Source organism: Pungitius pungitius, chromosome 6, assembly GCF_949316345.1.
Source record: "Pungitius pungitius chromosome 6, fPunPun2.1, whole genome shotgun sequence".
Lineage (NCBI taxonomy): Eukaryota > Metazoa > Chordata > Actinopteri > Perciformes > Gasterosteidae > Pungitius > Pungitius pungitius.
The window spans coordinates 18562820-18589131 of NC_084905.1; the positions used below are offsets into that span (position 1 = coordinate 18562820).

Consider the following 26312-nt stretch of genomic DNA (forward strand, 5'->3'; position numbering starts at 1 on the left):
GGGTTTGAACGCGCTGCGGTAACTGCACGAGTCGCCATGGTCGTCTGCAACGGAGCGCGGCGGACGCTGCTGGGCCTCCTCGCCGTTGCGGTGGCGGCGGCGGAGGTGCAGGAGAAGCTCTCGCCCGAGTGCAAGCAGTTCCTGTACATGGGCACCCTGCCTCGGGGGCTCGAGGAGCAGCCGTTCAAGAAGATCTGCCAGTTCTACGAGGGCCGCCCGCGGTTCGTCACCCTGTACGACACCGGCAACCACATCCCCGTGTACTCTGCGTACACCTTCAAGCGCTCGGACGGCTCCAAGAAGGTGGACGTGCCTTGGATGTATGAGCCACAGGTAAGAGGGCCCCCCCCCCCCTGGGTGCTTCATTTGTAGAACCAGTTTATCAATTGCAAGTGCTGAGATGGAAAGGCCATGGTCTAAGAGCTGAAGTGTTCCACACTGATAAATGTCCTCAGCATCCATGCTGTAGAGACTAAACAAACTGGGTCATATGTGTGTAACCAGATTTGATTTCAACTGTTGGGAGGGCGAGGCCATGGGCAAAGAACTGACGTGTCTTACATGGATTTGATGTCCCCAGTATCCTGGCTGTAGATACTCAACAAGGTGGTCAAGGTTTCTGTTGACGCCACCGATAACTGAACTTAGGTATAAGAACTGTCTCGTTCTGTTGGGGGGGGGGGCAAGAAGGTTCATGACAGTCTGCAGAGCACGTAGCTGTTGTGACCTTTCTTCCCTTGCAAGGAAATAAACGGAGAAAGGCATATTTGACTCAGAGCCTTTTGTTTCTTACTTTACGATTGTCTGTGCAAAATCTTCCACCACAAATAAAATAAAAAAAGGGATCCTTTGGTGGAGGAGTGTCATCCTTTACTGTTTTCGACAGCTCTCCGCAGCCTCCGACTCCCGCGAGATGCAGCAGTTCCCCTCGGAAAACGTCCCCCGGAACTTCGAGGACGCGCAGGCCGTGCTGGACGACTACTCCGACTCGGTGACCTTCGAGCGCGGCCAGCTGAACCCGGACGAGCACCAGGCGGCGCCGGGCGACAAGGCGTCCACCTACACCCTGACCAACGTGGTGCCCCAGGTCAGGGAGTTCAACATCGGGCCCTGGAAGAAGCACGAGCACACCATCCGCAGGCGGCTCAACAACTACTGCCGCGGCGCCGCCTACGTGGTGACCGGGGTCACCACCTCGGGCCACACCATCCGCCGGCGCAACATCAACCGCCTGGGCATCCCCACCTACTTCTGGTCGGCCTACTGCTGCATTGATTTTGACCGCAACGCGCCGTACTCGGAGCGGTCAAAGTTCCCCGCGTTCGCGGCGCACGGGATGAACGAGCGGGAGGGCGGAAAGGTCCAGGAGATGACGGTGCAACAGCTGGAGGAGTTCCTGAAGAAGGTCACCTACGTCAGCGGCTCTTTCCAGGTCTTCTATGACAACTGCGTGCCTCACAACGGTGGCAATAGTGCCGTGCATCTGCCTTGAGGGAATGTGCACGGGGTCCTTCTTATTTAGTGGATTGACACTCTGTCAATAAAATTTTAACATTTAGCAGCTGAGTAGGAGTGAATCATCTCATAATAAATAATAAATTAAAAGTTTTAAGTAATCTAACACTTAGTTTTCTTAAATAAACCTAAACTTGTCGCCCACACGTCTCAATTAGATTCCAATCATCCAGTTAAAGGTTTTGCATATAATATTTGTTAGCTACATCACTATTACACTGGTTTTTATACAATTTGACTAACATATACATCTTTTTTAGACTGATTCTGATGTTAAAACCGGTCAGCCAATATCAAAGAAAACTCAATTGTAACCAAGCTACGTTTCTAAACTTGCAAATTATCCGATAAATTAATTGTTGACTCCGATGATGCATAAACTGGCTATCAAAACCCTACATGGTTGTACTCTTCATTCACTTTTATCTCACGTTCGCCTCTTAATCATTAGTGGGAATTACACCTGCCTCTGTGAGCCTTTTGTGCAGCAGACAGATTACACCAACTGTTTTACATTTTCACATACAGCCACTTGTCTGTGGCGCCACAGAGAACCTCTGCAACAGAGAGCAAGACAAATTAATTCTCTGAAGAACTCTGGCGATTTCAAGATTTCTCCTTTTGGTATTTTTATCCTCACAAGAGTGTTCGCAATTAAAGCTAAAAAAAAATCCTTTCCGATGAAACATATAGTTTTCCACTTATAAGTATTTTTATTGTAAGATCTAAATGATGATACAATTAGGCAGATGAACATTTAACCAGAACATCAGGATACTGAAGAGTCTAAAATAAAATTCACATCCTGAACAACTGTCAGCAGTTAATTCTGAGGGCCAGTAGAGGGAGACAATATGTATGAAGCTAAACACTTTCGTGAATAGTATTGTTCCGAGGTGGAAAGAGGGCTTCTTCAGTGGATTAAATTAAAAAGAATCTCATGATACAATTAAAGCAATTGTAATAACAGACAAAGACAGACTTCCCATCATGAACTCAGCATTTAATGTCTCTCTTCAATTCACACATTCACCTCAAAGGGAAAAAAAGAAAAAAGATACTGTACAAATAGGGTTGGGGCCCCCTGAGCAGCAGGGATTGACGTACGAGTCACAGTCTTGTTAATTCAATATCGTATTTCATTACTCATCAGACAGTCATCTCTGCACAAAAACACTAAAAAAAAACATAAAAAAGATGATATATTGTTGCTCTTTATACTTCAAAGAAATACCCCTTTGGCTTCACACAGGACCCATTTTTTCTCTCTCACGCGCACAGACACACTAAAAACCACCAACAACAGTAAGAAGCCACAGTTTAGGGGAGCTTTACATTCTGCCACAGCGGTCCAGTTGGTGCCAGCGGGTGCGTCGGACTTAGTTGAACCAGGTGGTATTGAGCTGCGTCTGTTTCTTGATGCTCGTGTCCAACTTGAGGACCTCTCGGATGGCCATGGTAGCGTAGGTTGAGGGAGGCAGAGAGAACTCCATACGCAGAGCCCGGTACTTCCCCTCTGCGGGAGGAAGAAGAGACAAACTGGATCAGAGCGTGCAAAAACACATTATGCATCTGATATACACCTAAAGCTCATGGCCTTGTCGTGAAGGTGGGACAGTCGAGGAAAATCAATCAGGATGCATGTAAAAAAAAATCTCTGTGCACCATGATCTGCTGTGTTTGGTAATGTTTTAAGTAAAAAAAGACAACAGATGCTGCAATGGTGATATAATCCAGTATCTATCTGAATCACCTTTTTCTTATCACAAAAAGTTGCTCGCTATTTAAACAAAACTGTACCTTTGTTGAAGACGGGAGCCGGTTTGTTCTCCAGTTTCTCAAAATCACTGTGCACCAGGGAGATTTTGGGGTCGTCGTACTGAACTATCTCCCTGCATAGAGAAACAAATGCCCCAAAACACCAGGTCAGAGGCATTGCAGTACTACCGTGTGCTTCAGATAACTGCAGTAGGATATTATAGCCTCCTTATTTCACGTTGAAAAAAATAATATACTAGTAATCAATGAGGTGCTAACCAGGTGACATCACTGGGTCTGATGATGATGCGCCTGTAGGCCCCAGCCAGAGAGTAGTCCTTCACGTTGTGTCTCATGTTGTCGATGTCCAACCCGTCTGCGGAGAGCAGCTCTCTGTAACCTTTACCCACTGACAGACGAACACAATCACGGCAGTCAGCTACGAGATCAGGACTCGACTTTATTTTTTGAATGTCAGTGCCAGGACCACACAGCTATCCCTCCGATGCAATGGGCAAACAAATGAGATGCCACGGAGCAGCTTCTTACCGGGATGAGAGGGGTAGATGACGTCAAACCCAGGAAGTGGCATCACGATGTCATGGATGGAGCAGCCCTCTGCCTCCGCTGCAGACAGCACGTGTGCTGTGGCTTCAAGAGCACAGACAATGTCAGTAGGCAGCATTTGCACTTTAAGGGGTCATTATTAAATCATTAAAACAGAGATAATAAGTACAATACTAGTTTTATGCACGAAAATACAGCCAGTATTTATTTTGTTCAACGTACAAAGTGGAAACAGAGGAAATCCCTAGCAGCAACTCCTAAAGCTCAGTTATGAACATGTAGTACATCATTAGTCTAATCTATCCAAAACTTTTAAAAGGGTGTTTTCTTTTGGTAGAACTGCTCCTTTAAATGTGAACTACTTACTTCCTTTGAGCACGAGGTCCCCCTCCACAGCCTTCAAGCCGAAGGCCTCGATTCTCCGGCTCACCATGGTGTTCCACACGGCGCTCTGGTAGCTGTGGATGTACATCAGCCGGTTGTTACGAGGGATCTGAAGGAAGAAAAAAAGAAAAGAAAAAACTAAGTAAATACAGGAAATATTGTGTGTGTGTAACGAGGTTTGATTGGATGATCGCTTTGGCTTCACTACTTCTGCTCCATACGTCTCGCTTACATTTTCCACGTCTTTAGTAGAATAACAAACGAACCAACCATTCCAAAAGCAGTGACGATGTTCTTCTTTCCGTACATGGACAGGCCCCGCAGCAGCTGCCCCTCAACGCAGCGCTTGTTGGGCAGCTTTTTCAGGGCTGCCTCTGGGTCCTGAGTCTTCGCCCACTCCTCCCTGCAGCGGACCAGGAACTCTTTCTCGGCTGGAGAGAGCAGAAAACATGGAGGAACGTTTGACACACTGCTTGAACCGCAAAAGAACGTGAGCAGGACCAAGCTAAAAAGAGGGGTCATCACCTCCAGGACGCGGCTTCAGGATCAAATCCACCACCTCTTTCCAGTTGTCTTTCAAGATAGCCCTAAACCCCGCCCGAAGAGGAGGAAAACGACCCCTTCAGTCACGTCATTATCTGAAGGTGTGCGAGTGTCTCCTCGCGTCATGGCCTTACCTGCCGACGTGGTGCGTGGGCACGGCTGTGGTGCCAAAGCGCTGCATGCCATAGTAGTTGACGAAGCCCGTCTCCTTGAGGGATGTCAGGGCCTGTTGGACCTGCTCATCTGTGCCCGAGATGTTTCTGGAAGACAAATGAAACAGTGGTCAGAAGAAGTTGTTAAAATATGCATGACCTAAATTCCTGCGGGATACACAGCAAAGTAGTTGGTGTGAGCGAACCAGCATTCCCACTAAAGCCCAGGAAAGGGCTCTTTTGTACTGAAGAGAAACCTCCACAGAAGTAGCCCCCGCTGACCTGATGATCACAGTGAAGTGGTTTCCCTGCAGCTCGCCCAGCTTCAGAGGGTGGTTTTTGTAGCAAAAGTTTCCCAGCTTGAGGTTGATGAGGCACTTGTTGAGGTGAGACAACCTCTCCGCGGTGATCCTGAGAAGACGGGGACAGTGTTTTCTTGAGTTACAGATCCTGCACAACAAGCTGATGCACCAGAGATCATCTCCCTGGAAACAGCAGGAACACCTCCAGCACTGAGAGAGATGGATGCACACACTCACTTGAGCACAGCGATCTCCTGCACAGTGATGGCTCTCTTGTCCTTGGTTCCCATGTAGGAAAACATGTTGGGTCTGAGCCTGGAAGAACACAGATTATTGTTTAAACAATGGTTTTCGGCCACAATCATGTTTGATGGAGAAATGAAAACGGTCAATCCGTCTTTTATCATCAAGTGATGATCGCATTTTTCAAGTGCTACATTCAGACCTGAGGAACTTTGAGAGAACATTGATGGCGTCCATGGTGTCCTTGTTCTCCTTGTACAGGACAAAGTGGCAGAAATTGCCGCGGTTTTTGGGCCAGAAGTGTTTCCTTGGAGCTTTCGAGGGCACAGAAGAAAAGGTTGCACTGAAATAAAGATTATAAATTGTTGAGCCAAAAAAAAACAAGAGTTTAAAAAATAAAATATATAAAGATGTGCATATTGTGCACTACCACATGGTTGCCTGTAAAGAAAACTACTTTGTGAATGCAATAATTGAATACATTTTTTTAAATAAACTTCAGTAACATTTTATTTACCGAAAAGTATTTTAGCAAAAGATGTACAACTCCTTCTGGATTTGAACCTTTTCCTGTGTGGAGAACAGGTTCTTACCTGCAGTTGCTTTGACCTCTGTCCACCAGAGAGGAGCAATAGGAAAATAAAATATTGTTACTAAGAAAGAGATATTTAGTTTTTATTGCGCGGTGAGTTGTGAGGAGTGAAACCTCATGCATGGGCCTGAGACGGGAATAATGGCATTTAAATGGTTTATGCAATATGGGTGCAGGGTTGGTCAAGGCACCACAATACTGAATCTCCCCGTTCCGTACAGTCTTTTAAAGTGTTAATTCTGAGCAAAAATCTGAAATCCGCTCAACAACTAAAGTCAGTCATAAGAAAGCGTTAGTGAGAAATATTGGAGCAGTATCATGCAGGTGTGTTGATCTCGACCATGCACAGCTGCATGCAACACGTGAGCCTAAGGTACACATGCAATGAGCCCGTTCTCTGGTCATTTAACTGGTTTACTGGTGAAGAACAGGGAGTTAAAAGGCTCGCATCGGGTTCCGGCTCCTCTCCACATACCTGCTAAAGCTTTCTTCCCAGCAGCGTGGTAGGCCACTATGAACTTGCGCCCGTCTCTCTCTTCTGTCATTGTCTCCAGACCAGGATACTGAGTCTTGATGGCTTTGTGGACGACCGTGCGCTTCTCTTTAGTGTCATCAACCACCTCCAGAAAGAGGATTAATGTTAAACCCCTTTAAGGGATGTAATGAAATGGATCCAGGAAGTCTAAACTCACTTCAATGGAGACATTGTCCTCTTTATTCTTGTAGAGCTGAAGCTCCCCGAGCTGCTTCTTCTGCTCTTCAGTCAGCACGTCAGCATCCTCTGGCTGCGGTTCAACCTCTGGGACTTCCTTAATTAGATGAAAAACAAAAACATGGGAAACTCAATGTGATATTTGCCTTCTATAAAAGGTTTCATGTATAATTTGTTTTCCTAAAAGCCTTATCAGATACTGCTATTTATATCAAAGTCTAAATATCTAATGATTTTGAGCATTTCATCTCCAACATTCAGAAACAAATAATTCTAAAGGTTGACTCGTCCATGAAGCTAAGAAGTATTACTATTATTATTACTATTATGGTTGAAACTCTTAAAATGGGACTTCAACATTCTCAAGATTATTTGACATGACATTTATTTGATTAAGAAACTAATTTGTTTTGCATCACTGATAATCAGTCTTAAATAAGGTAATCATAGTGTCCCAAAAAAAGGCTTGAGCGGGTTCAGGCATTTAGAGAAAATTTCACCATAATCAATTAATTTAATTGAGTTTTTAATTCATTGCAATCCACAATAAAATCCTATTTCGTCCCATCATCATAGAGAAGTGAAACGCAAATATCTTACCTCAGCCTCTGGAGGGACGGAGAGGTCGTCTAAATGCACAATCTTGCCTTGTTTGCTGATTTCATTCACAACGAAATCAGAGTATCTGAGAACAAGCCAAAAAAAACCAAAAATATCATTTGTTGAACAAGCACAAACGGAGAGAAACGACATAAACTTCTTAATGACCCGGGAGGACGAACCTTTCCTTCAGGATTCCAGAGAAGCCCTCGTGGTTACTGACATACTTTAGGATGCCCACATCCAACTCAGTGAGGCCATGCTTCATCATGTCCGCAAAGGTCTCAACTTCCTCCTCTCCATCGCTTGCGTCGCCAGTGGTCTCGTCCTCCTCCCCGTGATGGGGAGGGCCTCCATTCTCCTGATCCTTCTCAACTCTTGGTTTCTTTGTCGGCGTTTCTTCCTCTTCACAATCTGGACAGCCCCTCTTTTCTCCAACGAGGACCGGCTCGGGCTCAGGCTCGGCCATCGGAGCCGAGCTGTGAAAACGGAGACGGACCAGACCAGAACTGGGTGTTTATTCAAATACAGACGACCATGGGTTACTTCACAGATTGTTTACGTGTAATAAAGATGAATTGTCGTGTGGGATTACGGAGAAAACCACCATTGTAATGTCATCGAGGATTTTGTGGATGATTAAAACTTTTACGATTTCCACAGAGAACCACGGTCTCAAGATGGACATCAGTGTTTCCCCTGGGTTTATAACTTTGAGGGGAAGTCAAAGCGTCACAGACGCTATGACGTTGCATTGTGGGATATGTAGGATCCAGAATTATTCCAGAAGCCGAGGCATTTCAGGGTCAGTGTATTGTAGCCTACGTTTACCTCGAGTGTCCTTTAAATCAATCAAGTTAACATTATCCAGGAAATACAAAATGATATGATGCATTTTGTTTTATACACCATCGCTAGTAACTCGCACATTAAAACTGAACTTCATTAATGTAACGTCAAGACTTTGTCTGAAATGTAAACTCACGTCAACGGCCTAGAATAAAAGATGCTGCGGACTTACGGTTTGTTGAGCTGAGGAGGCGAGAAACGGGTGGATATCTGGGGAGCTCTTCCTCTCTCAGTGTTGCCAATCACTTGCAGGCAATTTTTAACGAGCCCGAGTTTCACACGAACACTTGGGGAGAGACAAACACAACGCGATGCTGACGTCCACAAAGTTAGCAAATCCGCTAGCGCGTTCGCACTGTCACCTGCGAGCTAGCATCGCTGGCTACAGTTAGCGTGGCTAGCATGGCGGCTGGTATGTGTAAATAAAGCAATAAACCTCTCCTAAGCATAAAGTCAGATTTCACCTACCCGTGTTTGGCGATATACAGAAGAGTACGAGCAGCGTTGAACGCCAGCTTTTCCCACACGTGTGTGTGTGTGTGTTTGTGTGCGTGCTTGGTTCCGGAAGTACGTCATCGCCTAAAGCCCGCCCAGTGCAAACATTTGGTTAAGCGAGCTGTCAGTCACGGATTTCTCCGTGAGAATCTCCGAATGGGGGTCAAAGCGAGAAAGCAGCGGCATGTGGAAGCAGGAACATGGATTTATAGTTATAATAAAATAAATAAAAAAAACAACAACAATGACTTAACAATTTGCGGGATACCTGGATGCCAAAATTATGATAAAACATGTTAATGAAAGACAACAATAAATATAGTCACCAGATGTACTGGTGTTAAAGCATTAAAAAGGTGATGTGTTGTGAGATGTGTTCATGAGCTAGAGCATTACGTTATTTGTTTTCAATTAGACTGAGCAATACATGTTAAACAGATTCATAAGATCATCATAGTAAGTGAGTTAAAATGAGAAGTTATGTTTTTATGTATCAATGCCAACATGGGTTGCTCAAGTTAAACATAAAACAACATAAACCTCGCTGTTTGGAAAACTTTATTTCTTTATGTTGTCTATGTATCGACCCTAATTATCACCGGTGCCGTGGCTTAGTTGGTTAAAGCGCCTGTCTAGTAAACAGGAGATCCTGAGTTCGAATCTCAGCGGTGCCTTTTCTCATTGTTGTTAATTAATTGTGTAAAAATGTATTTGTATGTCGACTATTTGTCCCTGAATATGTCTCTCTTGTCACCACACCTTTCTCTTTACGTAATCTTCATGTCAACATACATCATTATTATAACAATGAATACATGACCATTTTAACACATGAGTTGTTGCAGATTTAAAAAAAAGAAAAACATTTTCTACGAGATTGTAATTACTGGCCTCAACATTGTTGAAATTATTATCCATAAATATACAACTAAGTCCAAATCTTACTTTTCTGAAGGTGATCTTTGACTGATAACTTCACAATATTGTACCTAATCTCAATCAATTAAAAATAAGCTTAAGTGATCAAAACAGAAAGTTAAATGTACAGCAGTAAAATCTACATTAAAAGTACAATAAATCTTGATAGAATTGCATATAGCATTGGGCTGCAGAAAGCAATGCAGAAAACGCAGCTAACGCTATAAATAGTATAGAGGCAACATGGGCGTGCTACCAAGTTATTATAGTAATAGTACATACATTCTGATAAATAAATATAAAAGTGGAGGCGTCACCTCAACAGATCACTGTTAAACTCCTGTACCTTTGTCATGCAACATATCTATTATAAGGTCTTCTTTTGATGGCTTACAGAACATAGGCCTTATTGTTCATCTGGACCCCAAAACAACCAAAATGTGTGGTGCTGTAAGATATGTCCATGATTAGGAAATAAACATACATACCAAAATAATTCTTAGAAAATAAAATTCTTGAAAGAAAAAATGTATTTTTAAAATACACACAAGGATCAAAGCAGACATTGAATTTATGCTGGATGTTTTAATAAAACATTACCCGTTTTTCAGTTCAAACTGAATAGGAGAACATTGGATATTATATTGCATATCATTTATCATGAAGAACAAAAGTTCCAGTTATTATGTAACCAAGATAAAAATGCTACATGGCTGGGCTAACACTAGGCTACATGTAGTTGAATATACATACTGTATGTCCTGCTGTTGGATATGAAATGTGGTGCAGGTCTACGCGGGGACGCGCGCGACTTCCGCCAGAGGGAGCGCGTGCCCTCTATAGGTAGAGGGTTAGTGACAGAGAGAGAGAGAGAGAGACAGACAGAGAGAGAGAGAAATAATCACGCTGCTACCGCTGAGCCGCCCGCTCCTTCTGAGGGGAAGAGGAGGAAACATGAGCTCCAGGAAAGGTGCGTATCCTCCCGCCTCTAACTTGACCACGCTCCTGCTTGTATTTATTCTGAAAGATGGCGAAAGTTACGTGTGTATCTAACGCTATCAACGCATGCTAAACGACGCTAAACGCGCCTAATGATGCCGCCCCCCCCCCTCCTCCTCCTCCTCCTCCTCCTCCTGTCTCCCCCGTCCATCCATCCGACACCCTTCCCCGGTCATTCCCCCCGCGGTTAAAACGTCACCTCACCCGGACAGTGATGGCCATCCAGGCGCGGAAAAGGAGGCCGAAGGGAAAGAAAGACCGAACGGCTCACCATCTCAGGTAAGCAGGGGCGGGGGTCGGTGACGCGTGGGGTGGAGGGAGGGGGGGGGGGGGGGTTGGCCGTCGGGTCCGTTGGCTGCGGGTCCATGTGCGCGTGATGCTGGCGCACATGCGGCTCGAGGCGTGTATTCAGAACATATCAGAGAGCCTTCTGAGCTTTGTGGAGTGTGGAGGCAACTTGCCGTTCACGTTACACGACTCGGGTCTGAGCGACGAGGACGACGCTTGACTCCATAAACATTTTAACCGAAGCCCCCCACCCTCAAGATGCATCCCTTGTTATATTCACTACTAAGAGCCTCCAGATGGATTGGCCCTTTTTTTTTTGTGACTGGGGATGGCAAAAAGGATTTTGACAGATGTCATTTCCATGGCCCTTTGGTAAGATGTAATAAAGACAAATAAAAGCCTCTCTATCACCCAACATATTTGGGAATCTCTCACATTCACATTCATTATGTAACTTTTCTTGAATTCGTTGGAACATTGTTTCCTGCCGGATGTGTGTGTGTGTGTGTGTGTGTGTGTGTGTGTGTGTGTGGTTTTGCAGGGGAGATGCAGGAGTATTTCAGCGTGAATGGATGCAGCGGACTGGAGTGTGTGCAGCGCAGTGGCTCTGTAAAGTGCATGCGAATCGGAGTGGGAAGAGTGGGGGCTTACTTCATGGCGTGATGCTATTGGAGCGACGTCACCGGCAGCAGAGGATAGGCATCAATTAGGAGGCGGTGGGGGGGGGGGGGTTGTCTGCTGCTCGAAAATGCTGGAATTGCAAAGCACCTGCACGTTGAATAAAAAATGAAAATAATAAAAAATCAATTTATAAAGCCAGCGGTTGCTCTGAGAGCAGGTGGCCCCTTGTGGATGTGGCCTTTTGTCCCAGTGTATGCTGGGATTTATACAATAGAGCTTAACTGTGGATAAGGATTAAGCAGACTGAGAAAATGAGAAAACAAGTGACTCTTGATTCAAGATATATTTTTAACGATAGCCACAATGAAATATGTCTGCACTCAGTGATTCTTTTCAATATGAAATGCTCATCATATTCTTGAACAATAAATTAACCAGTTGGTTCTAAATATGAAATATGCAAAGAAAGGCCTTCACATTCTCACATTTCAGAAGCTTAAAGATGTTTTTTTGGAATGACTTTAACAGTTAATTGGTTATCAAAATAATTGCTGCTTAGTTTTCTGTCAATAGACTATTTGTCCCAGGCTGTACAATGAAGCAAATGAGGTAAGCTCATAATCCAGCAGACGCTTATCCAGGCCCTGGGTCACAGTGGCATCTCTCTCTCTCACACTCTCTCTCTGCTGGGGATCTCCCTCCCTCACACTTTCTTTTGCTCACACACTCACTTTTCGTTTTTTGGGATTGGGATCTACTTTGATCCAGAGACCCTCTTAGCCTCTACGGGAAGCGCTTCACAAAGCTGGGGAAAGCTTTGTGTCCAGGAACCACTGAACACACACACACACACACACACATTTCCACCACAAATTTAAAATTTCCCATTGAGAGCAATGTGTTCTCACGTGCAGTCAATGCATTGCCTTCTTTCTTTGATCTGTTCAGCTGATGCAACTTCCCATGTTTGAACTAAAACTAAAAACAAAACAAAAATGTGTGGCTTTCTGGTTTTCTGTTGATCAGGTTTGGATCCCAGATTTTTAGATTTCCACATATTGTTTTTCCAGCCCATGTTGGAACCATCACATGCCAAAAGGATCCTGGTGGATTTGCACGAATGCTTCCGACTGTCACGGTTTGGTCTCTTTCCCTGTTTTAGTTTGAAGTTTCATGTTCCTTGTGGTCCTGGGTTAACTTCACTTCCTGCCTTGTCCCGTGATTGCCTGAGTGTTTCCACCTGTGTCCAATCACCTGCACCTCCCTCGTGTATTTAAGCCCCGTGTGCCTGTTGTCCCTTGTCGCGTCATTGTCAAATGTCTCCCGTGGTTGGAGCACGTCGGTTTTGGTTTTTGGTTTTTGGTTTGTTTTTGGAATAAAGAGCACCTCTCGTGGAAGACCCTGCGTTTGAGTCCTGCTTCCGCCTGCACCTCCACGCCTACGTGACAGAATGACGCGACCACGTAAGGACTCAGCAGACTCCTGGTGTGACTTGGGCCCGGACTACCTGGATGTGAGGAGCCCGTTTTTTCTTCGCAAAACTGATTTCATTTTTGGGCCCAGAAGTTATCAGAAGGCGTGCCTCGAGCTGCGGGACATCCTCAACCCGAGGAAAAAGAGCTCGGGGAGGAGGAGGACACAAACCCCTCCAGCCCCGGCTCCTGACCCGGACCCACGACGCCCGTCCCAGCCCAAGTGGGCCCCCCGACGCCCGTCTCTGCCCGTTCCGGCCCCCAGAGCCTCGCCTGCGCCCGTTCCGGCCCCCAGAGCCTCGCCTGCGCCCGTTCCGGCCCGCAGAGCCTCGCCTGCGCCCGTTCCGGCCCCCAGAGCCTCGCCTGCGCCCGTTCCGGCCCCGAGACGCCCGTCAGCGCCCGTTCCTGCGCCGAGACGCCCGTCATTCACAGAATAAAAAAACAGAATGACTCGTTTGTTTCTAAAGGGTTTCCGCTGCTTCACTTGTGAGGGGCCACGTGCTAAATGACAATCAAGCTTGATCTTCGGCATTAGATCAAACGCAGCAGCTGCATGGCTCGCTTTGCAGGGCAAGTTTCTTAGTGAGGGCTGGACGTGTTGGCCTCGTGAGTCTGTTCTTCAAAGCCTTTTTTTCCCCCAGCTTTCATCGCCTTTGTTCGATGTGCAATGCCGGCAAAACTCAAAGAGACCGGTTGTTATTTTTGTTGAATTTATAAACTAAAAATAACACAGTATTGACTGTGCGTGCATGTGCGTGCGTGTGTGTGCGTGTGTGTGTCTGTGTGCGTGCGGGGTCTGTAGGTGGAGTAGTAGGAGATGCTTTGAACTTGGTTGTGGCCCAGGAGAACGGTTCACACTGAGTTCACTCTGTTACACAATCTCTTTCTATCATCCATCCCCCCCCCCCCCCCCCCAGTAGACCTTTTTGAAGTTTAGGCTATGGATTCACATCGTAACCTGATCTCATCTCTTTATTCAGCTGACAGATTGTTTTTGTCTTGCTTATCTGAAACTTTGCTATATTTTTTAGTATTTAGACACGCACATTTATTTCTTTAGTGCGATGCGATGTACACTTCTCACTGTGCTGTTGGTTTTGAGTTGGAGTTGTTGTTTAGTTTAACCAAAAAAAACTCTTTTTTTCCAACTGCGTTTGTTTAGTACGGGCTCATAGCTATTGCAACCTCATTTGTCGAAGTTTATCGTCCTTCCCTTTATTGCGTTTAGGCTGTCGTGCCCTTTGTTGCCCTTTTGTTGTTCATGTTGCCATAGAAACACTGCCCGTGCGGCTCACAACAACCACAACAACGATGCAGTGGTTTTGTGTTACGGGCGGAGCGGCAATGACCACAATCCCGGCTTCTACTGGTACAGACACACAGTGATTGAAGAATGTTGACCAGCAAGCCTTTCGTTGACCTTTGCCCCGTCACAAGTCCCCCCCTTCATCGCATTGGCATCCTCTGGTAACTTTGATTAAAGATCAAACGTTTGATCCACACAGTTAAATTCCAAGCGTTAGACGTGTCTGCCCACCAGGAGATCCAATGGATGTGGATCAGCATACCCGAATCGCCTCGGGGGGTCGAGAGAGAGGGTGAAATATATACAAAGCGACACCAGTATAATAGCCTTCATTGGCTCAACTTGTCTAAATGCTAATATTCCTACCGGATATCTGTCCGCCAGCCGGGCCGGTCGAGGCCCCTCTGCTGCCGTCCTGCATCGAACGAGCTGCTCCAAACCAGCTGACTAATGTTTCCACAACCTGCGCGGTAAACCGCATTGATTTTCCTTCTGGGTTATGCCCAGCCTGTAGCCCCGGAGCTGGGGGAGCACGGACCAGACTCAGTTTGTCCACTGGCATCGGGCGGCGAGCTGGAGCTGGAGGCTGTCGCGGTTTGAAAATCACACGTTCGAGGTTTTAATGAAATCCCGGAACTGGAGGAGGAGGGACACGTGACGTAGAGAGATGACATTTAGGGTGTCAGTGGTCTCCTCAGCTGGCCCAGCTGTTTGTGAAGAGGACTAAATCCGCCTCCTGCATCGCTCTCCTCTGCTAAAACAGCTTTATGTTTGACTGACAGATCTGAGATTGACATCAATCGTCTCATCTTACTCTTTGTCGGACAGTGCCTTTCCCAAAAAACAATGTTCCATTGAATTATTCATGGTCACGTGTAAGATCAGTCTGATAGCCATTCATTGCGCTTTATTGATTAGCAAGCAGTAAGCAAAAGGTCCCCCCCCCCCCCCCTTTAATGAATTGAATGGACTCCCCAGGGGAACTGGTGAGTCCAAGTACAGTAGCTATGAACGGTCACCCGTGGCCAGACCCCCCCCAGTTTAAGTGAGGAAGCCACCGTGGCCCAGCGCGGCCATGTGTCGTACAGACGTGAGCTCTGCAAAATGTGATCTCTGGAGGGGCATATTCTTTACTGCTCCGCTAATAAAGCCTCCGTTCATCAATACTGCACCCCGGACCGGGTGGAGCCGATGGCCGGTGCTGAGGGCGGAGCCTGAGAGCTGCGTCACGAGAGAGCGAGAGAGAGAGAGAGAGAGAGAGAGAGAGAGAGAGGCGTGCCCCGAAAAAGCTAGAGAGGTGGCGAAAAAAAAAAGATAGAGAGAGAAAAGGAGAGATCTCAGGTGTGAGCTGGTGTCTGGTCGACCAGTGGCAAGAGCCAGGGGTGGAGAGGGGGGAGTAAAGAAAGGTGAGAAAGGGAGTCAAGAGGAGGGCAGCGTGCAGTTAGTGGACACACACACACACACACACACACACAGCTGATTGAAGAAAGCAGACTGCTTTTAAGTCTGTGTTGCTTTGTTAATGTTGGAGTCGCAGCCTTTTACACACAAGGTCCCGTTTGTATTCTTGTTGTCATGGCCGCTCTCTCTCTCTCTCTCTCTCTCTCTCACACTTCAGGACAGCGAGGTGTAACTAATCTTACGGGAGCCTGCAGCGATAGATTTGGTGGTGACAGCTGAGCAGAATTAATTTGATCCTGTGTTTGTGGCTTACTGTGGGTTTATCAAAGCCCTTTATCAAAAACTGAAAACAGCTGCCCGCTGTTGCTGGAAATGGGGCTGAAGTGATGAGATATAAATGAAATAAAATTTCAATTTTAGAATGTGCGATTAAATGTGATTCATTTTGAGTTAACTATGCCATAAATGTGATAAATCGTGATTAAGTATTTGTTTTTGTTTGTTTTCGTTTGACAGCACTAATATATATATATATATATATATATATATACAAATATATATATATATATATATATATATATACAAATATATATATATATATATATATATGCAGCACGGTTTTTATATATACATGCACGGTATTGTACAACAGTTTAATGAAGAGCGGTGCTATTGACACACACACAAACACACACAAGTAGTGTTGGTATCAATATTCTCATCTAACTTTTAAAAGGTTATGGTTCAAAGTGGGCCTAGGTGGTAGGTTGGGGGGGGGGGTCGCCTAGTATCGCCTAGGGCAGCCAATGGGCTAGAACCGCCCCCGCCTGATCCAAAAGGGTGAAGTACAGTATACCAGGCTGTAAAACCAAAAACAATTTGTGTAGAATATATTCTAAAATGCTTAGTGGAACTGCTGCTGTTAGTTTTTTCCCCACATGCGACACCTTTCACCGTAAACATCGTCATTTCCTCCATACGTTACTGCAACTTTGATCGAAAAGGAAAGCCCTTGAGCAATGCGTTTCGGAGGAAATGTTGAACAGTTATATCTCTACAGTCCACGTGACCGATCCTGAATAACCCGAATAGAGCCGGTATTTGTCATCATTCATCTTCCTTACAGGCTGAATTGTAATGTGATATTAGCTGCTTCTTCTGTGGTGCCTGAATGGGATGTTATTATTGTTATTATACAGTATAATCGATTACACTGTAGAAGTTGGACCACTGTGTTGAATGTCCGATTGAAGCTCTCCTTCTCCACGCCGCCAGTGAGGCGTGCTGCTCCTCTAAAGCGTCTCAACGTGTTTTTTTAGGGTCCGACCAAATGGGTTTTCCTTGTGGAATTCGCTGCGCTTTGTCAAAGGAGTTGTTGGTCTGACTCGGGGAGTTAGTTTCCAGAGGGCTGGCCAGAAAAGAGCCGAGCAAATCTACCGAGATTTGTCCCTCTCATGCACCACGTCTGAAGTGGCCAGTGGGTCGTTTTGGAAGGAGAAAGAGGAGACACTAAGAGGGCAAGAAGTACTTCTGTGAGGGAAGGAGCTGCTCACAGCACAGCGGCTCTCCTCTGCCCCCTGCTGGTCAGGCCCTCTGTCACATGATCCGATCATTGATGCAGTTCTTACCTTTGGCATGATTCTTTTATCTAATCTTATCTTTCTCAGTTGTGAAAATGAATCTTGCAGGAAGTGATATTTGTTGTTTGCAAACACTGTCAAGTAAATCCTCTATGATTTGCCTTTATTCTGATAATAAATCACATAAATTATCTTAAGCTGCCTTTGGGCGTTTTGTATAAAATGTAGTTTCATTGAAATGCTGAGTCAGCTGTTGCATTCCACAATCCCCTAAAGCACAGTTGTTCTCAGAGCTCTTATTTACACCAAAACCATTACATTGAACTTTTTTTTTAAATCTTTTTTTTCTCTTTAAGCCTCGTGGAATTTAGGTCCATCTTCAGTTAATTGTAGAGAACCTATTTCTGACGATCAGTTACCGAGATGCTGCTCATGTTGTCAAGCTGCTTTGGTGCTTTGATGCTCAAACTGGTTTCAAGGTTAACAAGAAGGTCAAGGGTCACTGTATTGATTGGCCCAAGAGCCAGTAAAGGACCAAATCACTTCCACAAGTCCTCATATAATTGGTTTTCTTAGCACTCTTCAAATGGGAACCCATGAATTAGATTTCATAATTTGGAAGGTCAAACTATAAGAATTGTATTTATTTTAAAACAGTTTATTGATCTCTTGAGTCAATTATCGTCATGCCTGCAAACACAACCAGTGTGACATATGAATAACATTCAAATTTATTGTAATTTAATAATGCAATTAAAGAAACACTGCTTATTTTCAAAAAGCTCACTACTGATTTAGACAGCACACTGTTTTATTCATCCATACTTGCAAGAAACATGAAATTATTAGTCTTAAATTTTGTTTTTGCAAGTCATTTGTGGTCTGAAAGGAGCAATCAAAGATGCTTTTAGTCTTAGTAGATATCATCGATGAATTGTTTCAGCCAGATATCATTCTCATATGTCACATATTGTAGCAAATTAATATACTTTTTTGTCTCGAATTGTCGTTGCACAAAACAACCCATTCCAGGAAGTCTCTTTGCGCCCAGCATAAGGGGGGGGGGTACGTGTTAGCAGTAACTACTTTATGAACCGATCACACAAACACCTTCGTCCCCGTTAAGTGTGGCTGCTGGACCCGCTCCTCCGTCCGTGGAGTGAAAGGCCAGGTCGGCCATTTTGTGGGTGTGGTTGGGATAAAAATCAATGTCACCCCCACCTCCTCCCCTCTCTCTCTCTCTCTCCTCACCCACTTAAAGCACGCACACAGAAAACACAAACAACACTTCAACTTGCAAAGTGCACGCATTGAAAGGCATTGCTGTGCAGTGCGTTCCCCGGCGTTATGAGGCTCACAAAGTGCAAGCTGCTTACCTGTGCATCCACGTCTGGATGAATTACGAGCACTCAACACTGACCGGTAACTCTGTGTGTGTGTCCGTGTGTGTGTGTGTGTCCGTGTGTGTGTGTTTGTGTGTGTGTGTGGGAAGGTTTAAAATCATACAGCGATCATTGATGAACTGTTAGTTCCATTTGTGCAGTTTGAATTGTCCACTTTGGTGCTAATATAACAAAAGAAGGTGTTACAGATTTGGGAGCCGATTGCCCAAGGAAACCAGTGTGAACTGTCAAAAAAGCACTCTGAGGATTTAGTAGGAGGTTGGACCCAAACCAGTTTTGAGTATAGAAGAAAACATTTTAAAAGTGTTTCAACAGACTGAGTGGTAATCTTAATTAGTAAAATTGACGTTTAACGTTTAACATTATGTATTCGGTTATGTGCCCAATACATCAGGTTCAATAGACACATCATAAGCAGTAAAGGCAGAGATATCCTGACCTTTAGTCTGTAGATAATCTGTCAGAATCTGAAGTTGAAAGTAAAATACTAAATGAATCATGTCATTGGCAGGCGTCAGCATCCAAGTCCTAATCATTACTAGAAAACTCTGAAAACGAATCAAACCTCGACGCCTCATGGAACCCAAATGAAATAGATATAATGTCATGCTCTATCCGACGTCCTTTCTTTCTCACAAGACTCGATTTTCCATGTAATAAACGCTCTGCATTCACTCCAGACATCTTTCATTTGTTTTCACACACTCAGCAGAACTCACTCTTTCAGTGAACTTGTCCTAAAATCAATGGAGAGAAACCTTTTAAGATAGTTACATTACCATTAGTCTGGCCAGGGCCACCTCTGCAGATTGTGAGGTAAAAAGTACCATAGTAGTGCCCGTGCCGACAACGTGAACCTGTACATCTATTTATACCCTCTTATGCGCGTTCCTCCTCTGTGGTGCGTGTGATCGGGTTTACATCCGCTGTCCACAGGCCTCGAAGTGAAGAGTCCAAAAGAGGCGAGTGGGCCCCATATGGAAGTCTGCAGCAGAGAGAATGAGCTGCAAACCCGAGGCAAACCCGAGGCTACCAGCATGTCAATCAATCTGCGCACTGACCGCTCTAAACGCACAGACACACACACACACACACACTGTGTAAGATGAACCACTTGAGGGCAGCGTTTCCTCTGCAGACGGCAGCAACAAAGGCGACGGCGTAGAAGTGGAGGCCTCTCGCCCGTCTGTGTTAGCGCCCCCACAGGCCACGCCGTGCGCATTCGTCTTCTTGTCTTCTTGGAATTGTGCTTTGCTGCGACTTTCGCTCTGCGGCCCCATTTGTGTGTGTGTGTGTGTACTGTTTGTCCCGCAGCGATTTGCAATGGGACCTGTGTGTGTGTGTGTGTGTGTGTGTTAGCACACATAAACCCCTTCTCTCTCCTCAGCATCCACCAGGCGGTGAGGAGAACTAGGCCGCTTAAAGATAGCTCCCGGCAGCCTCAATACTGGCTCCCAAAATATATCTGCTCATGAGAGTCATCAACGCTGTCCCTCCCCCCCCTCCCCATCTTTCTTATTCTTCTTCTGCTCCAACTCCTTCTGAAAAAAAGAACGAGAATCAGCCTTTGAATTTGCAAATTGAAACCCTGTGCGAGTCGATGTATGCGTTTGTGTGGGGGTGGGTGCGTGCACGTGCATGTTTCACACCACGTGAACGAGCTTTTCCATTTTGGGGGAGTATTGTATTGTAACACGGCACCCATTAAAAATCAGGGCAGAACATCAATGAGCTTTGTTACCCGTGATATCTGGGCCTAGTGGGAGTAGCGCTTCTCAGAAAAATATCGGGACATTCACTTCTGCTCTTTGAATATTAAATAGACATTAAAATACGCTAAGATGCATTTTCTGTAAAAACTGCAACAGAATAAATAGCTTCAGCCATACTAATTAAAATCTCCCGTTACCTCCCCCAAAAATGGTTACGGGAAGTAAAAGGATTAAAAGAAGTGCAGTGTGACCTCTCATATTAGCTCAATGTTGCTCCTGCTGCCTGAGACCGAGTGTGTACTTTACCCCCCCCCCCCCCCCCCCCCCACTGGCCCACATCCACAGAGAATGAGGACAATAGCTTGGCTCAGAGACATGTGTGCCTAATGTGGTCCTTTTCATGTGGGGAAAATGGAACTGTATGGCGATGGGAGAGAAAGGGGATGATCGTGTTGCTTCTTTTTTTCTGTCTCTGTCTCCCAGGCATGTTTCCTGCATCTGTATTTCTGCCATAACCATAAAAACGCCTTTGTACAAAATCAATAGCCGTGATGACTTAACTTTACTGTATCACGATTTTCAATTGACTTGCAGCGTGATGGCACGATTTCATCTTTTCATTGAGCTCTGACTTTCCACGAAATTGTCAGAAATTGCTCTGTCCCAAAAACGAAAGGTCACGGTGTCACACAGTCATCGATTGGCAGTATGTTTATGCAACAGAAATGATTTTTTCCTTCACAGTGTGGTTTAAAGGAAGGCCTTTCATGACGACTCCATCATTTCTGAATGTGTAACCAAGTTAATGGTTCTCTATGCATTACCTGGACAACGAAGCACCTTCACAATGAAGATGGACTGCTGCTGTTGCTGCTGCTCGGTGATCAAAATGCTGATGTCAGCATGGAGACACGCTTACCTCAAGCATTAACACAAAATACAACTGACGCTGACGGATGTTTGGACTTTTGAAGGCGTCGGGTCATAAACCCGGGGGTCGTGGGATTCCTCCTCTTCATCACACTGGTGGAAAAGACGGAAGATCTAATATTGCCGTATAGCACTCATTCATTTGCGACACACAGTGATGTTAAAGGGACAGCTGCTTCATAGCAGCATAACTTCTGTATTGAACCCAGCTTTGACTCATTCTATTCACCCGCTCGCCTCTTTTGTCTTACGTCTCACCAACTAATGGCAAATCTTTTGAATAATCTTGCATTTAAGAGAAAATACAGTAACCACTTTGTACACTGTACAATGTATTCCCCCCCTGGACACTCCCTGCATGACTAGTCAGTCAGGTTAACCTCAGGATGTCCTTTCAAACCCCAATGTGCATTTTCACACAAACACACACCCATGCATACAGAAGACATGCGCGCATACATTCGCGCACCCACGCGCTAATATCGAGGTCAGATTGGTAGAGGGAGACAGACCCTCCGTCGTTGCAAACCCTCCGGCGACCTCTCGGTGAGCTGTTCACTCATGTAAAAGAAGACCCATCTGCGAACAGAAAGGAAAAAACACACACACACACACACACACATTCATGTACAGTAAGTGATGTACACACACTATCCAGCATCCGAGAAGGATGCAGATAGAAACTGGGCTTGAGAAAGACGGAGGAGAGGGGGGGGGGGGGTGCATCAAGGCAGATCTGTACGGCGTTGCCCTGAGATACAGGATGTCGTAATAAGGCAATTGGGGGGAGATAGAAAAAGAGAGAGAGAAAGATAGAGACAGGAGAAGAGAGGAACTTATTCAGAGGGAAAGAGGGGGGGGGGAGGTCCGTACGCTTCAAGGAGAAAGATACACATCAGTCTGCTGCTCTGGCAAGCCAACACCCCTCTGCCTGTAGCCAGAGTGGAACGTTCCAGCTCGCCCCTCCACTCTGTTGTTGTGCAGAGCTGCAGAAGGCCCGATAGAGCCAGCTAGACGGAGAGAGAAGGAAGGGAGGGATACAGAGGCAGACACTGTGGATCTAGAGCTGGTGTTATTCCTTTCATCGCCCGAGATCAACCGGCGACACCCGGAGAGGAAGGAGACAAAGGGACGAGGAGGACTAAAAGGGGAGGTGGGGGGGGGGGGGGGGGGGAGTGAAAGACAGGCAAGGTGAAAAGGGGAGAAGGAAGGAAGGAAGGGAGGAAAGGGAGAGAGAGAGAGAGAGAGGAGGCTGGGACATGAGGAGGGGCGCCTGACTGACATTGCTGCTCCCGCTATCAGCTCACACACACGCGCGCACACACACACACACACACAGATGTAGACAGACTGCACAATCTTTAAGCCAGATTGTGCAGTGCACAGTCGCTGCTCATTCTACCCTTTCACGCAGCCTTGTCCTCCATCCTTTCTTTTCCTCTGAACAGAGGAGAAGAGAGGAGACGGAGGAGGAGGAGGAGGAGAAGGAGAAGGAGGAGGAGGAGGAGGGGAGGCAGTTACCCTCTCCTCTCCTATACCCAGACACACAGCAGAGAGACAGACAGGGTGAGAGGAGAGAAAGCGGCTTTCTGTTCCATTTCGCCGTCTCCTGTGGTCCTTTGGCCAGCGAGCGGCTAACAGGCACCGCTCATGTCCGTGAACTCGGAGAAATCCTCGTCCCCCGAAAGGTAACACCTCCTCCTCCTCCTCCTCCCCTCTGTCCTCATCTATCATTTCAGCCCCGTATGTCTGCGTGCTCTCTCTTTCTATCTGTTATTTAGCATTCTTCCGCTCCCCCCCCCCCCCCATCTCGCCCCCACCCCATCAGCGCCTCCATGTTTTGTGTTCTCTCTCTTTCTGTTTCTGTCCCAGTCTGTGTATCCTGAGCTGCTTACTGCAATTGTCTGGTTCACAGGAATCTGGGGGGGGGGTAACGCAGTAGGTCATTGTTGAATGGTGCTGTGATCATTGCATCCTCTACATACATGTGCATTACGCACGCTTCAGGCCCCCGTGTGCGGCTGCAACATCTATGGCATCAATAACAAGAACAGACAGACACACACACACACACACACTCACACACTGTCTCTTCATTTGTGTCAAGAAACGTCAACATTAGCCCAGTCAGCAGCAGCAGCATCAGTCGTAAAGCCTTTCAGCGGCGATGCAAGACAGCGGCTCGCCACATGAAGCACCTCAGCGCGCGGCATCATTGAACCGCGGCGCCTCTGGGTGCCACAAGGCTTCTGTGCAAACATACAAACACACATCAGTATCACTATAAATGGTTTAGACAGTTCATTTCACAAATATGCCAAGCACATGTATCCACGGCCCAGAAGCCAGCTTTTCTTATGTTACCATAGAGATTAATAGCCCCTTAAACCATTTAATCACACATTTAATACATCTGACATTAGACTTCTACATGCAGACTGACAAGATCAAACTATTTTATATCTTTGACAGTTGTTTATATGATCACTTGTAAATGATTTGCTGCTCTGACCGCAGACAGTAAATTAAGGAATGATTCCAGTTAGGAGAGTAATGTTGCCTTTAGTTAGTTTCCAACTTTTTGTTTTGATCCGTGAATCCAAACGGTCAATCGGCCAAAGTCGTGACGTGTGTGTGTGTGTCCAGACCTCTCATCTGCCAGCACTCGAAACCATATCCATTCAGATTTAATCGGGCCGTGCCCACATTCCTCCTTCGGTGTGTGCAAGCGCGCGAAAGAGCTCGATTTGACAGGTGCTGGAGGGCGAGGAGCGGGCGGACCGGATGACTCAGGTAGTCGCTGATGCTGTGCCAACTGCGATCAGGCCGAGGCGCTGCCTTCCACGCAACGTCAGCGCCCGCCGGGCGGGGGGGGGGGGGGGGGTCGGGGGGGGGCCCCAGACTGGCACACTCATGTTCCAGCACAGTGGGATCGCGCGGGACAGGCAGAGGTAAACGGGCCTTAACAGAATCGGGCGTTAACCACGTGGGCAGTTGAGAATAGCGTGGCAGATCACAAGGATTTTTATTTCCATCTTCTCTCTCTCTCTCTCTACAATCGTGATGAGGATATCCGTGGAGAAGTTTGGGAATGGAATGGACCGCGGTCAGAGGATCAGACGTGAAGCCGCGTGCTTTGGGAGTAATACATGGACAGCTAGGGATGCTTTTTTGGGCTGGATAGCTGCAGATACGAGACACAGCAGGTCTTGCCTTGAATAAGAGCATACGTGCATCATTAAGGGGTTGATTTGCATTGGTTGGCTGCTCACAAAAGAGATTTGGCATGGCAAAGCAAATGGTAGTAAAGATCAAACTTCTAAAGATGCAAGAAGAGATTTGTGTCTTTCACCGCCAATGCAAACGTATGGCAGCGTGAATGCCGCTGAATTCAGCAGAAAATCAATGGTTAAACAAATTAATTCACAGTTGTTATTATTGCTCAATGACAAATAAAGCGTAGTAAATAGTTTGGTTAAGTGTGTATAGTGATACATTGCTCTCGTAATACATGTTAGGGTCATTCGATCCATTCATTGCAGATGAGATTTTTGCACATTGCACAGTTGGACCTATTCTTTATTGTGGTTTATATGTAAATCTAGGTTTTGCCTTTGGCTTGGTTCTGGGACATAACAAAACAATTCTTCACCCTACAAGAACGCTAACTTTTGTGTTTTAAACGTGATGGACGGATGGTTGAGCCTGAAAAAAGAGCAAGAGGCGGCACTGTGACAATATCCTCGCATTAGGAAGACGATCCCTGTTGTGTAACTTGGCACTGGAGGCATGGCGGAGATGGGAATGGATGGAGGATGACGATGATATGTGTGTGTGCGTGTGTGTGTGTGTGAGGATATATACTTACTTTGACATACTTGTTGATTGGGAGCGTCTTAAAGCTTCATTCTGTTGAGGTCATAAGCAACGCTGTCTTGGAGGAGGGCTTACATCCCATCTGAAGGGACTTTGTTTAAGGATTAAGCAAAAGTTGACAAATAAACACCCAAAGGTCGCGAGTTTACCGGATTTGTGGCAAAGCTGCCTCGCAGCCGAGGGGAGGAAGGAGTGCTTTAGAAGTGGCGGATAAACCTCGACGTCTTTGATGTTGCTCGCCTCACCTTCTGTCGGCGTGTATTCTGGGGTCTGCGCGTTGAGCTCCACGTAGCGCCTGCGCTCACAAAGTGTCACGTCCACTTCAAACCTTGCGTGTAGCAGATAAAAGGGGGACAGGCTGGATGACCGTCGGAAATGAACATATTAGGCCACGTGCATGATTCAAGCCTGGTTATTCTGGACTGTGATTGGATGAGATTGCATCTTTTTTTTTTTTTTTACTGTGATTCCTGAAACCTTTCAAAAACACAGAAAAAGAAGACGAGAAGGACAAAGAGCAAGGGGGAAAGTAAGATGTAAGGTTTGAGGCAGCAAAACTAGATAAATATAAAAATATGGTCTCACAAATTCAGGATTGATGGACTAACTGTGATTTTGCATGATCTGATTTTAGATACTTGGAGGTCAGAATGAGCAAATGCACACTCTCTCACACACACACACACACACACACACACACACACACACACACACAAACCTCCTTCCTTTTCTGACTCTACCTAAACATTTCCATCTCATCTCTTCTTTCATCTACTTGACACCGGCTGAAACACTAGTTACAGGATACATCCAAACGCTTCATTGCATCCATCCTCCTTCCAACCTCTCTTTTATTCCTCCTCAAGACACTAAATAGGGCAACAACTAACTATTATATTCATTATAAATTCACCTGACTATTATTTGGGGTTTCAAGAGCCCTAAGGTGATGTCTTCAATTTGCTTCTTTTGTCAGATGAACCGTCCAGAACACAAAAGTAATCTTTCAAGCAAATATACCAAACATTGTCTTGTTTCATCTTGTCAAATGTCAAGATTTGTTGCCTTTCTTAAAATATCTTTTGGGGTTTTGG

At 45.8% G+C, this 26312-nt stretch overlaps 3 protein-coding genes and 1 non-coding gene across 9 annotated transcripts in view; 3 read left to right on the forward strand and 1 right to left on the reverse strand.

The window, feature by feature from the left end:
• Window positions 1-1584, forward strand: LOC119196255 (endonuclease domain-containing 1 protein-like). Its single transcript, XM_037451792.2, has 2 exons — window positions 1-333; window positions 887-1584. The coding sequence occupies exons 1-2, from the start codon at window positions 37-39 to the stop codon at window positions 1490-1492; spliced, it is 903 nt and encodes a 300-aa protein (XP_037307689.1). The 5' UTR covers window positions 1-36; the 3' UTR covers window positions 1493-1584.
• A 621-nt stretch (window positions 1585-2205) lies between these two features.
• pus7 (pseudouridine synthase 7) lies at window positions 2206-8878 on the reverse strand. 2 transcript variants are annotated; one of them, XM_037452209.2, is made up of 18 exons: window positions 8686-8878; window positions 8390-8503; window positions 7551-7847; window positions 7369-7453; window positions 6749-6865; window positions 6532-6676; window positions 6058-6075; window positions 5667-5778; window positions 5459-5536; window positions 5202-5330; window positions 4902-5027; window positions 4750-4811; window positions 4495-4655; window positions 4207-4333; window positions 3823-3924; window positions 3553-3682; window positions 3316-3407; window positions 2206-3031 (listed from the first exon to the last, which is right to left on the reverse strand). In XM_037452209.2, the coding sequence occupies exons 3-18, from the start codon at window positions 7835-7837 to the stop codon at window positions 2895-2897; spliced, it is 1908 nt and encodes a 635-aa protein (XP_037308106.2). In that variant the 5' UTR covers window positions 7838-7847; window positions 8390-8503; window positions 8686-8878; the 3' UTR covers window positions 2206-2894. The 2 variants fall into 2 exon arrangements, with proteins under 2 accessions (XP_037308106.2, XP_037308108.2); XM_037452211.2 differs by lacking the exon at window positions 6058-6075 and having other exon boundaries at window positions 8686-8875.
• Window positions 8879-9312: 434 nt separating this feature from the next.
• Window positions 9313-9386, forward strand: trnat-agu (transfer RNA threonine (anticodon AGU)). The gene has a single exon. It is a non-coding gene; the product is annotated as a tRNA-Thr (tRNA).
• Window positions 9387-10466: 1080 nt separating this feature from the next.
• Window positions 10467-26312, forward strand: part of srpk2 (SRSF protein kinase 2) — a 42438-nt gene continuing 26592 nt past the window's right edge. For 3 of the 5 annotated variants that reach the window (XM_037450911.2, XM_037450912.2, XM_062563030.1), the window contains exons 1-2: window positions 10468-10600; window positions 10842-10908. In XM_037450911.2, coding sequence (XP_037306808.1) covers window positions 10585-10600; window positions 10842-10908 — 83 coding nt within the window. In that variant the 5' untranslated portion in view covers window positions 10468-10584. Of the gene's footprint in view, window positions 10601-10841; window positions 10909-22312; window positions 23031-26312 lie in introns of those variants that run through there. The other 2 variants (XM_062563032.1, XM_062563031.1) reach the window with 2 other exon arrangements.

Coding starts and splice junctions, on each gene's coding strand:
- LOC119196255 (XM_037451792.2), top strand. CDS start 37: ATGGTCGTCTGCAACGGAGCGCGGCGGACGCTGCTGGGCCTCCTCGCC. Junction 334..886: donor CTTGGATGTATGAGCCACAG/GTAAGAGGGCCC, acceptor TGTTTTCGACAG/CTCTCCGCAGCCTCCGACTC.
- pus7 (XM_037452209.2), bottom strand. CDS start 7,837: ATGGCCGAGCCTGAGCCCGAGCCGGTCCTCGTTGGAGAAAAGAGGGGC. Junction 5,028..5,201: donor CACTTCACTGTGATCATCAG/GTCAGCGGGGGC, acceptor TTTGTCTTCCAG/AAACATCTCGGGCACAGATG. Junction 3,032..3,315: donor GGCTCCCGTCTTCAACAAAG/GTACAGTTTTGT, acceptor TTCCTCCCGCAG/AGGGGAAGTACCGGGCTCTG.